General features: G+C 42.0%; 1 protein-coding gene across 1 annotated transcript in view; it reads right to left on the minus strand.

The window, feature by feature from the left end:
* Window positions 1-13,744, minus strand: part of arhgap15 (Rho GTPase activating protein 15) — a 317,810-nt gene that overhangs the window by 25,872 nt on the left and 278,194 nt on the right. The window contains 1 exon segment of the mRNA XM_007896359.2: window positions 3,050-3,155. Coding sequence (XP_007894550.2) covers window positions 3,050-3,155 — 106 coding nt within the window.

A 13,744-nucleotide genomic window follows, 5' to 3' on the forward strand; every position in this document is an offset into this window, starting at 1 on the left:
CGACCACCGATAGTAGGGCGGTTGGGGCGGGGGACGTGGAGCAGACCGGAGCCAGAGGAACGGAGGGTACGGGCAGGTAGGTAGGGGGATAGTAGGTTGGAGAGGTAGGAGGGAGCAAGGCCGTGAATGGCCTTGTAGGTGAGGATGAGGATCTTGAAATCAATCCTCTGGGGGATGGGGAGCCAGTGGAGGCGAGCGAGGGTAGGAGTGATGTGGTCCCGAAGCCTGGTGCGGGACAGTACACGAGCTGCAGAGTTCTGAATGACCTGCAGCTTGTGGAGGGAGGTGGCGGGAAGGCCGGCGAGGAGAGAGTTCCCATAGTCCAGCCTTGAGGTGACAAAGGCGTGAACCAGGGTTTCAGCAGCGTGAGGGGTGAGGTAGTGCCGTAATCTGGCGATATTCCGGAGGTGATGGAAGGCGGTGCCAGTTGTGGTGCGGATGTGAGGGAGAAAGGACAGCTCAGGGTCGAACAAAACGCCGAGGTTCCTGACTGGCTTTGAGAGGTGGAGAGTGCAGCCTTGGATGCTGATGGTGTCAGCGCCTGAGGTGCGGAGGCGCTGACGTGAGCCAATCAGGAGGGCCTCGGTTTTTCGCACGTTGAGCTGAAGAAAGTTGTCTCTCGTCCAGGACTCGATGTCGGACAGGCAGGCTGTCAGGACATCGGTGGTCGTGGAGTTGAGAGTAGAGGAGGAAAGGTAGAGTTGGGTGTCATCCGCATACATGTGGAAGTTAACCCCATGTTTGCGGATGATGTCACCGAGGGGGAGCATATAGAGGGTGAAGAGGAGGGGACCGAGGACAGAGCCCTGAGGGACACCACATGAGACAGTACGGGGGGTGGAGGAGAAGCCATTCGTTGAGACGAAGTGAAGACGGTGGGAAAGGTAAGAGCTAAACCATTCAAGGACAGTGCCTTGAAGGTTGAGGTGGGAGGACAAGCGGTGGAGTAGGATAGCGTGGTCGACCGTATCGAATGCTGCCGATAGGTCGAGGAGGACGAGGAGACAGAGGGAGCCCTGGTCACAGATAGTCAGGATATCATTGGTGACCTTGACCAGGGCAGTTTCTGTGCTATGAGCAGCACGGAAACCTGACTGAAGGGGTTCAAAAAGAGAATGGGTGGAGAGGAAAGAGCGCAGTTGGGAGGCGACAACTCTTTCCAAGACCTTGGAGAGAAAGGGGAGGTTGGAGATGGGCCGGTAGCTTGATAGCTGCGACGCATCAAGGGAGGGTTTTTTCAGGGTGGGCGTGATGATGGCAGTTTTTAATGGAATGGGGACAGAGCCAGAGGAGAGGGACAGGTTTATGATGTCAGTGATGTGTGGGGCAAGAAAATGGAGCTGGGAGATAAGGAGTGGAGTGGGGATGGGGTCAAGGGAGCAGGTGGTTGGTTTTAGGGATAGGATGAGTTCAGTGACAGAGGGTGGGGAAACGGGTACGAAGGTGTGTAGGGGAGGATGGGTAGGAGTCGGAGTGTGGGAGGGAAGGGGTGGGTGGTGGGTGGAAGTTGGAGGGGAAGTGACCGCGGAGCGGATTCCCTTGATCTTGGATTCAAGGAAATCCAGCATCTCCTCGCAGTGAAGGTTGGAGGAGATGACCTGCGCGGGGTGGCGGGGGGGACGGAGGAGTCGGGATGTGGTGGAAAACATTAGCCTGGGGTTGTTCTTCGCCTCCAGGATTATCCTGGAGTAGAAAGACGACTTGGCCGAGGCTAGAGTGGAGCGGTAAATTTTGAGGAGGTCCAGCCAGATTTGTCGGTGGACCGTTAAGCCGGATTTGACAAAGGTGCGCTCAGCAGCCCGCACCTGGCATTTCAGCCTTAAATAAGGCTGTATTTCATGCATTTCATTTCAGCCTTAAATAAGGCTGTATTTAAGAAATTGACAAATTCTGGATGTTCTGAAATGTTAATAGAGTAAATATACACCCAGGTGAAATTTCTCCCATGAGCACACTCACCATTAATGTTGAAAATAAGACAAGTCAAGCAGAAGTATTCAAATTTGTTTCTGCATCAAACTTGGCTTTTATAAAGCATGAAACTGAGGAGACTGAGAGGTTCCGCAGTTTATGTGTGGATTTAAGTTCAGAATAAAACCACTTTGTTGTGGATAAAAGTGTGCTTAAGTCATTAGATAAAGAAAGATAATATTAAAAGGATCTTACACGACATCCCATAAGGTTTTGCTATTTAATCGCATACTGTAGCAGAAGGGTGAATGTGCCTCAAAAAAATGCAACAGAAATAATTGTGTTCTTTTGCTCTTGAAAGTAATCATAGAATATTTGATCTCTGATTTCAAAGTTAATCGGTGGCTTGCAGTAATTACTGCTGCTCCTTGGATCCACAGACTCGCTCTTTCCTGTTCCCCTCCTGACAAAACAACTTCAGTATTTCCTGATCTGAGTAAAGTACCATCTGAGCAACACAGGGACGAGCCACTCAGTTGTAAAATTCTTACTGTTTTATTATTTCTGAAATGCAATTGAAGCTTTAAAACAATAATCTTTGCTATCTGCAATAGCATCTTATCATATGTCAAGATGTCTCAAGTGCTTCACAGGATATACTGTAAAGTGGATTGACTGTTTTTAATAGGAGAAATGTGGCAGCAAATTTGTGCAAAGCAATAATAATAAAAATCCTTGCATTTGATATAGGGCCTTATCAGCTCTTTGAGACGTCTCAAAGCGCTTCACTGAATATACTGTAAAGTGAATTGACTGAATATTTTTGTGGGAGAAACACGGCAGCCAATTGCACACAGCAGCGTCCCACAAACAGTTATGGATTGAGCCATTTTGTTGTGTGTAAAAACAGCCATGAAGCGAATGACCAATTTTTATCTGAGGGATTGTTGGCCATGGAACCGGGAGAAACTCCCTCTCTTTTCGAATAGTGTAGCGTCAGGCACGGTTTAAAGTCTCATCTGAAAGACGACACCTCTGACAATTCAACCCTCCCCTACCACTGCACTGGACTGACAGCCCAGACTTAACTGGCAGAAAAGAACGAGTTAAAAATAAATGAAGATATTTCAAAGCTTACTTTTGTAGGTGTTTAAAGAGAACCTTCATGGTGTCATGATTAGCTTGAGGAAGTTTCGCCACCAGTCTCTTCACCAACTGAATACGCTGACTGTAATCCTGGATTTCTGTGGGAGAGAAATGGTTGGTTACTATTATCAGTAGTTCCCTTGTGACACATTTATTGTGTCTGATATATGTGTCACAGTGACAGTTGAGCGAAGATGCTACAACTAAGAGGAAAGCTGGATGTACCACAGATTCTTTTAACTAAACAATTGTTCTCTTAATATTAGACACACATGTGACAGTGATGGAAAACATGGCATGCTAAATCCAACCAGCTAAGACTCAGACAGTTGTTTATCAGCATGTTCCAAAGTTAAAGAACTAGAATATTTGATTAGGAAGAAAAAAATCTACAAGACCTTGAAGTTTGAAAGTGAGGAAAATATACAAGAAACCAGGTCACCTTTTAAAACAAACAAGTATAACGTTTCTACCAAATTGTCATTGTCCACCTCGTCGTAGCCTCTGAAACAATTTTTTTTCTTACAATTTAAAATTGCAAAGAATAGTGGAAAATTCTTAAGTCGAATCTAATTTGGTAGCTGGTTATTTTTGAGAACCGAGGATAAAATTCAGTCAAAAGTTTATAATATTGCGTAATCCTTTGCGATCTTACATTTTAAGACAAAGTGGTCTTACAGGCTAAAACATGGTGGATTTTCAGGATTTCTGATACCGTCAGGAATTATTACAGAATGGGCAGAAAACAATGGTAGGAATGAATGGTAATTGAGAAGCAGAGAGATGCTTGAATATGTTAGGAAAGGTGAAAACATAGATTTACAAGGTAAAAATGGGAGTAAAGGTCTGTAATCCAATCTGGGGGTTCAGATAATGCACACGAACCAAGTGGGTGAAACACTCATGATTTGTGGTACCTTTTGAACTTCTTAATTGGATCACTGTCTTGTAATTCACTTACAAGTGTCCATTATCCTATTATGTTATTGTTTTATTTTTTAATCAAAATGAAAGGTGCCTTGATGCACATTTGCTTCAGAGATGTTGCTTTACAGAGGGCTTCATGTTTTGAATAGGGGTGTCTAACACAAGGCTGATTTAACTTGTTTGATATTCTTGTTTGTATCAAAAGGCAAAACCTACAAATTGAAGCAATGAACAGTAAGGCATCAGATTTTAAAACATTACCTCAAACATGATGGTAATGGAACTCAGTGTTATAAATATTATTAATATCATACAATAATACTTAAAGGTTTATGTGGTAAAGTGATAAAATATGTAAAATGAAACGAAAACAGGAAAGTGGGAACACTTAATCCTTGACCTTTGAGCCAATTGTTGCCCTAGGTCTCGGTGATTTTATTGCTGATAATGTTTATGATCTTCTGTGTGGTTATCTCACTGCATGTATGAATTTATAGAACATCAAGATGAATTATGGATAATGATAATCCTTGCATTGGATTTAGTGCCTTTCACCTCGGGAGGATGTCTCAAAGTGCTTCACATAATTTAATGGAAAATAGTTATTTTGTAGGTGAACTCGGTAGCCAATTTGCACACAGTAATGTCCCATAAACAGCTGCAAAGCAGCTTATTGATTGGGGGATTGTTGGCCAACATACTGGGGAGAAACACTTTAGAGAAACTCCCTTCTCTGAATGCATTTCTTTGAGCTGCAAGAATGCACATGTCACAAAATTAGGAATCTTAGTAGATTCACAAGATTTACAAGACAAATTTGGGTGTAGAAGGTCCTTCGACCCATCCAATCTCATACTTCCAGACCATCCACTCTAACAGTTCCCCACCCCACTTTGCCCAATGCAGCATCAAGCTCTTTTTAAATGAGTCCAGTGTCCTGGCCTCAACCATCTTTCCTGCCAACCAGTTCCAGTTGTTCTCTAAGGACCCTGTAAGGAAAGAAAAAAAACATTCCTCGAATAATCCTCCAGAGAGGAGTATTATCATTGCTCCAATAGATGACAGACCAGTTTCATATAATTTAACCTCTTCCATTTTCATTTCCTAAATATTAGAACAAACGTTCCACTTATTTGATTGATTTCATTCTATGTGAGGTTTCACGTCCATGCAGGTTTTACACGATGCATTTTTTTGGCTTATCGCCTTGGTAATGACAGCGCCAAACAAATGTCACCAAAATGATTGTGTGTAAGTAAAAGGGAATACTTATGAATTCCATGGATATTAATGCAGCTTCATTTGGTGCCACATTCATTGTTTTTCTGGTGTAAAGATTCATTTGAGATGAACTTGCGATGAAGGCCATGGTAAGTGTTAACACTTCCTTGATTATTGTTAGATTTGTGGGCTATTTGGATGCTTTCCTGTTTGCAAAAAAGGAATGTGAAACTGCACTCAAGATGTTTATTTTCTCTCACACCCTGAATGCAGTACAGACAGGGATGTTCTGATCCTTTTAGAGCAAATGCAGAAGTTAATGGAATACATGAGACAAAAGGGGCCTGGTGATGGAACGAACGAATGTCCACATAGAGAGTGGTTTACCTCTCATCTGGTGATAAGCCTGGTTTATCTTGGTCGTTTGTAAAGCAAGTTACCTGTTATGTACTGGCATTTATCAAGATCATTTAACTACACAGGTCATTCACAGAAAAGGTACTTTATCTTGATAAGGGATCAGTATGAATTATGGTTTGCTGCTAGGTAGAAAATTGTACTTTCTAGATACCTTTTTTGTTATAAATCACCCAGTCATATTGCTTGGCTCTCCCACACAAACCTGCTGAGACCAGTTTTTCTGTCACAACCCTGCACCATTCTCTTGCTTCCTTGGACAACTTTCAACTACTGCAGCTAATGATAAGTAGACCATTATTTTAAAGATCTTACATCAGCAGCTCACCGCTGAATATAATGAAGCGCTTGTGTTGGACGCGAGAGCACTTTGGGCTTCCTATTCAGTATCAGAAGGAAGCTTACACAGTTCACATCTACTGCCTTGCCTTCTTTTTTCAGGGCCTTTTTAAACTGCCAATATAGAAACCATTGCTTGATTTCATTTCAACATGCAAAGTTGAACTGAAATTTTCAAGAATATGGTGGAAGAGAAGGAAAATACATTGGGGGAGGTGGTGGGGGAGGGGTGTGGGGTCAATTTGTGATGTGATGTGTCACATATAATGTTTCGCATTTTACCCCAAGTTGCTGCAAACCTATTGACAAATTTATTTGTAGGAAGGAGTGATACTTAATTGAATCTCAAATAAAACTTGACCTGCATTGGAACCCGGTTATCAAGACCTCTGTGACCTGCTAACTCCAATATAGACCTGTCTGCTCCTTCCCCTCAGCAGGCTCCAGCCTGCTCCAAATCCCTGACTGTTCTCCCGATGTGAAAGGAGCTATACAGATGTAATTTGTTGATGTTGCTGTTACAGCTCATGTATTCTTGTTGTCTGGTGGAAGTGTATGTGTGCATCTAAGTTCTGGTGACTGAAATACTTCTATGGCTTCAACTTTGGGAAGTTTGGTATTTTGTCTCCTTGCGAAACAAACCTTGAATAACCTCCCTCCTTAAGGAGGACAGTGAACATGAAATGCACATTGTTTTAAGTTACTGTGACAACCAGGACCTTTGAGGTTTATGACATACTTTGGCACTGGAAGAACGTAACATGCCTGCGAATATGCTAACATTAAAGTTAGATATCATGATCAGCTTGTTATGATGTGTGTTTGCTGTGTATGGTTGCTATTAATGGAAATTGTGTTTAAATGTTTTTTTAAAAGAAAGACAGTTAGTTATTTCATGTCCACAAAAGCTCTAATTCTGCTATTCCAGGTGGTGGAGTGAATTAAATTGGATGGCATTGTTGATGGGATGAATACAATGCTCTCATGTGATTACAGTTGTGACTTAATACTTATTGGTCCGAGCAGGACAATGTGAAGCCCCAGTGTCATACGTTAGGGTAGAGACTTTTGAGCCTTTAGCCTTTTTGATTCAGGTAATATAATAATAACCCTTGCATTTGATATACGACTTATCACATCTTCAAGACGTCTCAAAGCGCTTCACAGAATATACTGTAAAGTGAATTCACTGTATATTTGTGGGCAAAACCAGCAGCCAATTGAGCACAGCAGCGTCCCACAAACAGTCATGGATTGAATGACCAAATTACTATTTTTTTTAAGGATTATTATCCCTGGAAAAGCGATCCGCCAATCGCTTAACAACCGGGTTCCTACTTACTGCTAGGTAAACAGAGGCATTAGAGCACATGTATACTTGTATTTGCCAGTCAGTGAACAGTCTTACTTTGTGCTCAAATAAGGAAGGAGGTTGAGATTTATTAGCAATTACTAAAGTACATTTTGGCATCCTGATGGCTAAAGTACATGAGCTAAATACACAATAAAGAAAAGTCGCTCTATGCCTAAAAACAAACAATAAATTACTCATTAGGAGAAAAACAATGCAGCAACAAAATTAACAAATTAAATCTGATTTAAAAGTCAAATCATAATAGCTGTGGGAGAATAGTAACAATGCATCATAAAAGAATGAATTGGAATAAATAGATTGGAATAAAGAAAGGCATATCTTGAGGGACGTGCTTTTGGATGGAACAAGGATTGATGTAGACAACTTGGCAATGAGGAGCAAGAATGAGAGATACCATTAATTCAAAAGGGGGTTAAAAAAAAGACCTGTGAACCAAAATATTGTAGATCAAATCAGTGATCTTGATAGAGGTCATCTGAAAACATTTCAAGTGCTTTTTTGAGAAGGAACTCAACAGACGAGGTCTGTCTTTCAGTTATAACAGAAGGAATGGGAGGGCAGTGTTATAATTGGGGTCTACTGATAGCAAAGTATGCAGAGACATGAGTGAGGATTCTATGGCATAAATAAGCATCAAAGATGTACAGATCATGCAGTCGACCTGACTCTCCTGGAGTTGGATTCCCATAAGGGTAATTTGATTAACTTACAGAACTGAGATTCTATTGGTATTATGATTAGATGCTGGCAGAGCGTAGAAAAAGAGAGAGAGATGGAATCTGATTCTATTAGTCACTGTCCGTACAATATGAATCCATTTGAAAAAGTTAGTTACCTAGTAAAGGCACTGAACAAGGACACACAGGCTGCACTTTCAGATATGCCTTTGAGAATGTAAAACACGGAGTGTGATGTGATGATTATCACCAATGTATGCCTCTTCCCCCTCACATTTTTGTTCCAAAAATATTTCCTTATAAATGAGCGAGAGGGAATACAGTAATTGTTATCGTGCAATGACAATTCTAAAAATAGGGTTTTGATTTATGTTCAAGTGGGATTCATAATCTAGATTTTAAAGCATCTCCTTTGATCCACTTTCCTCTTTCAAGAGTTGATTGCTAACAACTGGAAATAATACTAACTTGCTTACCACCATTAAACATTCCTGCTGCCAAAGTATTTTTCCCAGTCATAAGGAAAAGGCTCATGTGCGATTACTCAATCTCAAAACCAGAATAGGAGAACAGAGACAATGTGTGCTTTAATCATCTTGCAATAATGGAAAAGGAACTGAGCATCCCATTCCAATAGTGGTGCATAGTCTACTTAATTTAGTTTGGATTTGTATTGTTGAATGTGTCATTTAAGCATCAATTGTTCAGATAGCTTGTACTACATTGGGTATTCAGCCTTCAGTCCCGCTAGTTAAGCACAAACCAATTACTCCCATTTCAGAATCCCGATGCATTTCAAGCTGGAAGAGCTGCATACATCAGTAAGTCAAACAATCTGAATCAGGTTCTTGGACGATGGGTAAAAACTGTGACATTTTATTACAAGGAATGCATTATTAATCATAGCAAATTTAGCCCTTCGGATGCTACAGGATCACTAAGGCTGTATGAAGAATAAAGTGGGGTCTAACTTAGGAGAAGAGGAAACCAGTAATAGGAAGAGGCCATTCAGCCCATTGAACCTGTTTCACGTTCCACCAGTTTAGTAGATCTGGGCAGATCTTTGAATCCCAGTGTTCTACGTAACTGTCCATCTCATTTTGAAACATCCCGACTGATTCTGCCTCTAAACTTTCTGGGTCTGAATATTCCACCTCTTCCAAAGCCTCTGTGTGATGTTGAGACGACGTACAACCCCCTCACCGCCCCTCTGTAATGGACATCACTACCAGAGTGGTGAATCACCCCCTATCTAATCGGTCCCTTGTTTTCATTATTTTAAACACCTTGATCAAATCACTCCTTAACCTTCTCTGCTCCATAGAAAATAATCCCCTGGAGAAAATAACAATTGTAACAAATAGGAAATATCCCCAGACGTACCAAATGCCATCCACATGCCTCCCCTTCCCCAACAAGCAGCTTTATACCAAATAAAAAGAATGGTATTTAAAACAATCAAGGAGTGGGGCAGTTTGCCTCTGGCACAATCTAGGAGACCTTTCTTTCCTTGGGTAATTCCTACTCGATACATGACAAATTTTCTAAATTATATCTGCATGTTAGATAGCAATGGCATCAACACTGTGTTAAGGTTTTGCTGGGTGACTAATGTGAGTAGCCAAGGTCACAGCAATAAGTTACCATTGCTCATTATTATTTTCCAAAAGTAGCAGCTTGTTAACATGTAAGATATGCCAATGAAAACTAAGAAAAGCTTATTAATAGATTGTATTTACATGTTGCAAAATAACTTAGCTGAAATTCACAAGTGAGGTGGTCTCTGCAATTCTAATTATTAAGAGCATGTTATTATATGGAAATGAAAAGCTGGCTGGTGTGTAAGATAACTCAAACATTATCAGGCTATGAAATACAAAGTTTCACACCGATTCCACGCAATAATTATCACATCAATCTGTTAAGAAAGATCGATCGGGAGTTGAGAATTACCAACTGTTTTTGGGTGTGAGCTTTGACACAATGGTTGGGGCACGGTTAGATTTCATAGCTCCCATTGCTGTTCTTGATCACAGATTATGGTGTTTCAAGGCCACTTCGCAGAACACTGGCCTAACTCAGACCGAGTCATGCTGGTTCTCTGCTAAGCAGCAGTGAAATCTTCTCCACGATTGAAAACAGCAAGCAGTTGATGGGGCAATAAAATGTGCCCTCCTTTTACATCAGGAGAACATCACCAAACACTTCAAAAAGGATTCACTGTGAATTGCAGTGACTGTTATTTGTAGGTGAGTGCAGAAGCCAATTTACATACAGTAACATCCCACAAACAGACACTGAGTCAATGATGAATTTTATTTGTGGGGATTGTTGGCCAGGACATCAGGAAAGTGAATATAGTTCATACAGATTTATTTGAAAATATAACTTTTAATAATAATAACAATCCTTGCATTTAATTTCGCGCCTCATCACCTCTTCAAGACGGCTCAAAGAACTTCACAGAATATAGTGTAAAGTGAATTGACTGTATATTTTCTGGCCAAAATGCGGTAGCCAATTGCGCATGGGAGTGTCCTACAAAAAGTTGTGGATTGAGTGACCAAATTATTATTATTTTTAATTTTTGTAGAATTCTGCAATTTTTCCATGCTTAAATAATCGAAAAACAGGAAAAGACATCTATTTCTCTGACTGAGCCCAGTGTTTGTAGGGTGAGGAGCATGTCACAATCCTGTCATTCATCAGTCTTCTTTTAGGGAAGCAATGCATGACCTTTGACCTGACCTAGGGCTGTTAACTACAGCATTTCACATTTAATAATCCGCTTAACTATATTTCCTACTGCCAGGAATCAGTGACATCCTCCATCACACAAGTAGTAAAACACTGCTTGACGCGATTAGTTAATCATTCACCATGTTCTGCTGTAGGTAAATAAATCAGAGATTGTTTTTTAACTGAACTATTCCCTAATTGATAGTTCTCCGCTTGTAGCTGAGGTATGCAATAGTGTAAAGATATACGCAGCATTATTTATTCAGCCTGGCACAGCTGACAGATGAACTACCCTCAGGGTTGCTTTTTTCTGCAATGAAAAACTGGCTGGAGAGGGAACAGGGACTGGGAGCAGGAGTGAATCAGGACCAGTCAGGGAATGAGGTCAGAACCAAACCAACAGTAAGGGGAAGGCGGAGGGCAGGGTCATCTCTCTTTTGACAGACATTGTTGATCTCTGCTCCCTCCTGTCATGCTTGCTGAGCCGCAATTCCATGTGCACTTTAGGTGTTTCTCTTGAACACATACACCACATCCTTTGCCAGTCATTACACCTTATGCGCTCTTGCCTTTACCCTCACACTGCTGCTCGCAATTGGCTGCCACTTTTTGTCCACAAAATATACAGACAATTCATTCCACAGTATATTCTGTGAAGCACTTGAGATGTTTCAAAGACGTGATAAGGCGCCATGTCAAATGCAAGGATTATTATATTGTGCACTCTGTCCACCTATAGCTGTTTGCCCATTATTGCCTCCAGTCACTATCGTCCTCACCCCGTATTCCTACCCACCCCACACCCTTTTAGCCTACAGCAGCCTCTTCTTACATTTGTCCTTCTCCCCCCGGGAGTGTGAATCTCTGCCCACAACCAAGCCTACACCTGAATAGCACTCACTAGCACTAGCCTTCTTCTGGGGAGACGGGAGAGTTGGTCTCTGGCCGGTCTAGAGATTCAGGGCAGCACAGCAATTAGCATCTTGTCCAAGCACCGTCTACTTCACTCAATGTGGGAGCCAGCTTTGTTTTTTCAAGAATACTGCCCCCCCACCCATGTTGCCTCAGTGCTCCGGTTTTGCTAATAACCTTTTGTCAGTTAGAGAACCCAATAACTGCCCATGAAAGGTTAATTAGATAGTGTGCGGAGGGGAGGGGAAGGTGGTGGGGGATGAAATTCTACAATCATATCAGATGGGTTGAATGTGGGCTTTTTGAATGTGAAAGAAACCAATACCTGAATCGAAATTGTTCACTCCAAATGATTCAATCAATACCAGAACGCTGGTTCTTGCTAACCTGGGAGACAGAGCAAAACCCTGTGATTCTCAATGACTTTGGATTTGTGCCCACCACTTGCACTTGCTTGAGATTCTGTGATCGAAAGGCCCCTTGCAAGGCTCTAATTACAGAGCGGGAAAGGTTTGAGATCAGTTGAGACAATGGGCACTGAAAAGAACTATTGAGCACCAGCCAGGGCTCATTTGCGCCAGAAAACTGAGAACGGATAAGTAACCCTGCTGGAAAGTGCATTGAGAGGCTAATTGTGCCACTGTACATGTGAATCTGTGTGGCACGCACTGTTGGGTGTCACACGAGTAACGGTATCTAACCATGAAGCTGTTGGGCGTTGACTTCTATGCAATGGAGGTGTTGCTAATTTTCTGCCCTGCATGGGATTGAGCAATTCTGTTTGAATCTGGCCCCGAATCCTTTCTGAACACAATGTAACAAAACCTGGTTGTCTCAAGGCCAACAGCTCGACTCCAGGAAGCCTGAGCTCCAACAGCATACCCTGGGCTGGATTTACACCTAGGTCTTAGACAACTGCGCCACCTAGCTACTCAGTTTTGAGTGCGAAGAGTTTGCATCAGATATCCCTGATAATAATAGGCGCTATGTATGGTAGGAAAAAAATTAGCCGTAATAAATTATTCAAAAGAATATTAAGGTATTTTTGTTGTAGTACATTATTAATTGAATAATTTAATACTCTGTCTATAGACGAGACAGTTGTCATGTTTTGTAAAATTACTGCAGTCAATTTGTGTCTTTGCCAGCAGTCACTAAAGCTCTCCGTCAGTGGTTTAACACAGAATTTATTCAGAATCATTACCAGAAGCACTTTTGAGGCCAGCAGCAGCATATCAAACTGTAGGTGCCAGTGTTACAGCAGAATGACCGATAAAAGACAATTTTTTTCATATTTGGTATGACGAAGCATGTGATGCATAAAGTCTAAATGGCTTACTGAATGTTGTAGCACGGTTCCATCCCATTGGCTGCAGTAGGGGTGCATGCAGATGGATGACAGTGACAAGGGGGAGAAGTGCTTTTGCTTAGTCGTGCGTTAAGATGCCATCCAGAGCCTCTGAGCTGCAGACACTTCATTAGAATGGCAAGATAATGGCAAACTACCACTCAGAGTGACACCCCATTTCCTGCTTACTGATCTCTCCCACCTCAGCAGATGTCAACAATCGCACTCATCCCCATTGCAGCCCTGACTCTCGAACGCTGCCTTGCCTCCGCCATCCGTCCCTTTGACTCCAGAGAGCTGCGACCAAATTTCAGGCCGAGAGAGAGGAAATTGTTCCGCATTTCCTGGCAAATTGAGTTAAGCAGACATTAAGCGCGGGCTTTAAGAAAACAAATGGCTTTCTTCATCACAGGTGGACACTGGTGCTGCTTTAATGGTTCTGCGCTGATTGTATCACTGCTAATGGTTTGCCGGGAAACATTAAAGAGTTTTTTTTTATCCGTAAAAAAAACTGGCAGAGCTCGCCTTGCTAACACAGACCTGTCAAGCGCACTCTGTCCCTTTTGTGCAGGGAAGCAGATGTTTCTAAGTATACTATAGACTGGCATTACATCGAGTGGCAGATGCCTGTGAGGGTGCCAGGTTTTTAAATTTCATGAGATGTGCATGTGGTGTTCTGGGCAGGGGCTGCTCTGTTCAAACTTTGCTAATATCTCGGAGGGGATGGGGGCG

This window comes from Callorhinchus milii, unplaced genomic scaffold (assembly GCF_018977255.1).
Source record: "Callorhinchus milii isolate IMCB2004 unplaced genomic scaffold, IMCB_Cmil_1.0 Scaffold6, whole genome shotgun sequence".
Taxonomy (NCBI): Eukaryota; Metazoa; Chordata; class Chondrichthyes; order Chimaeriformes; family Callorhinchidae; genus Callorhinchus; species Callorhinchus milii.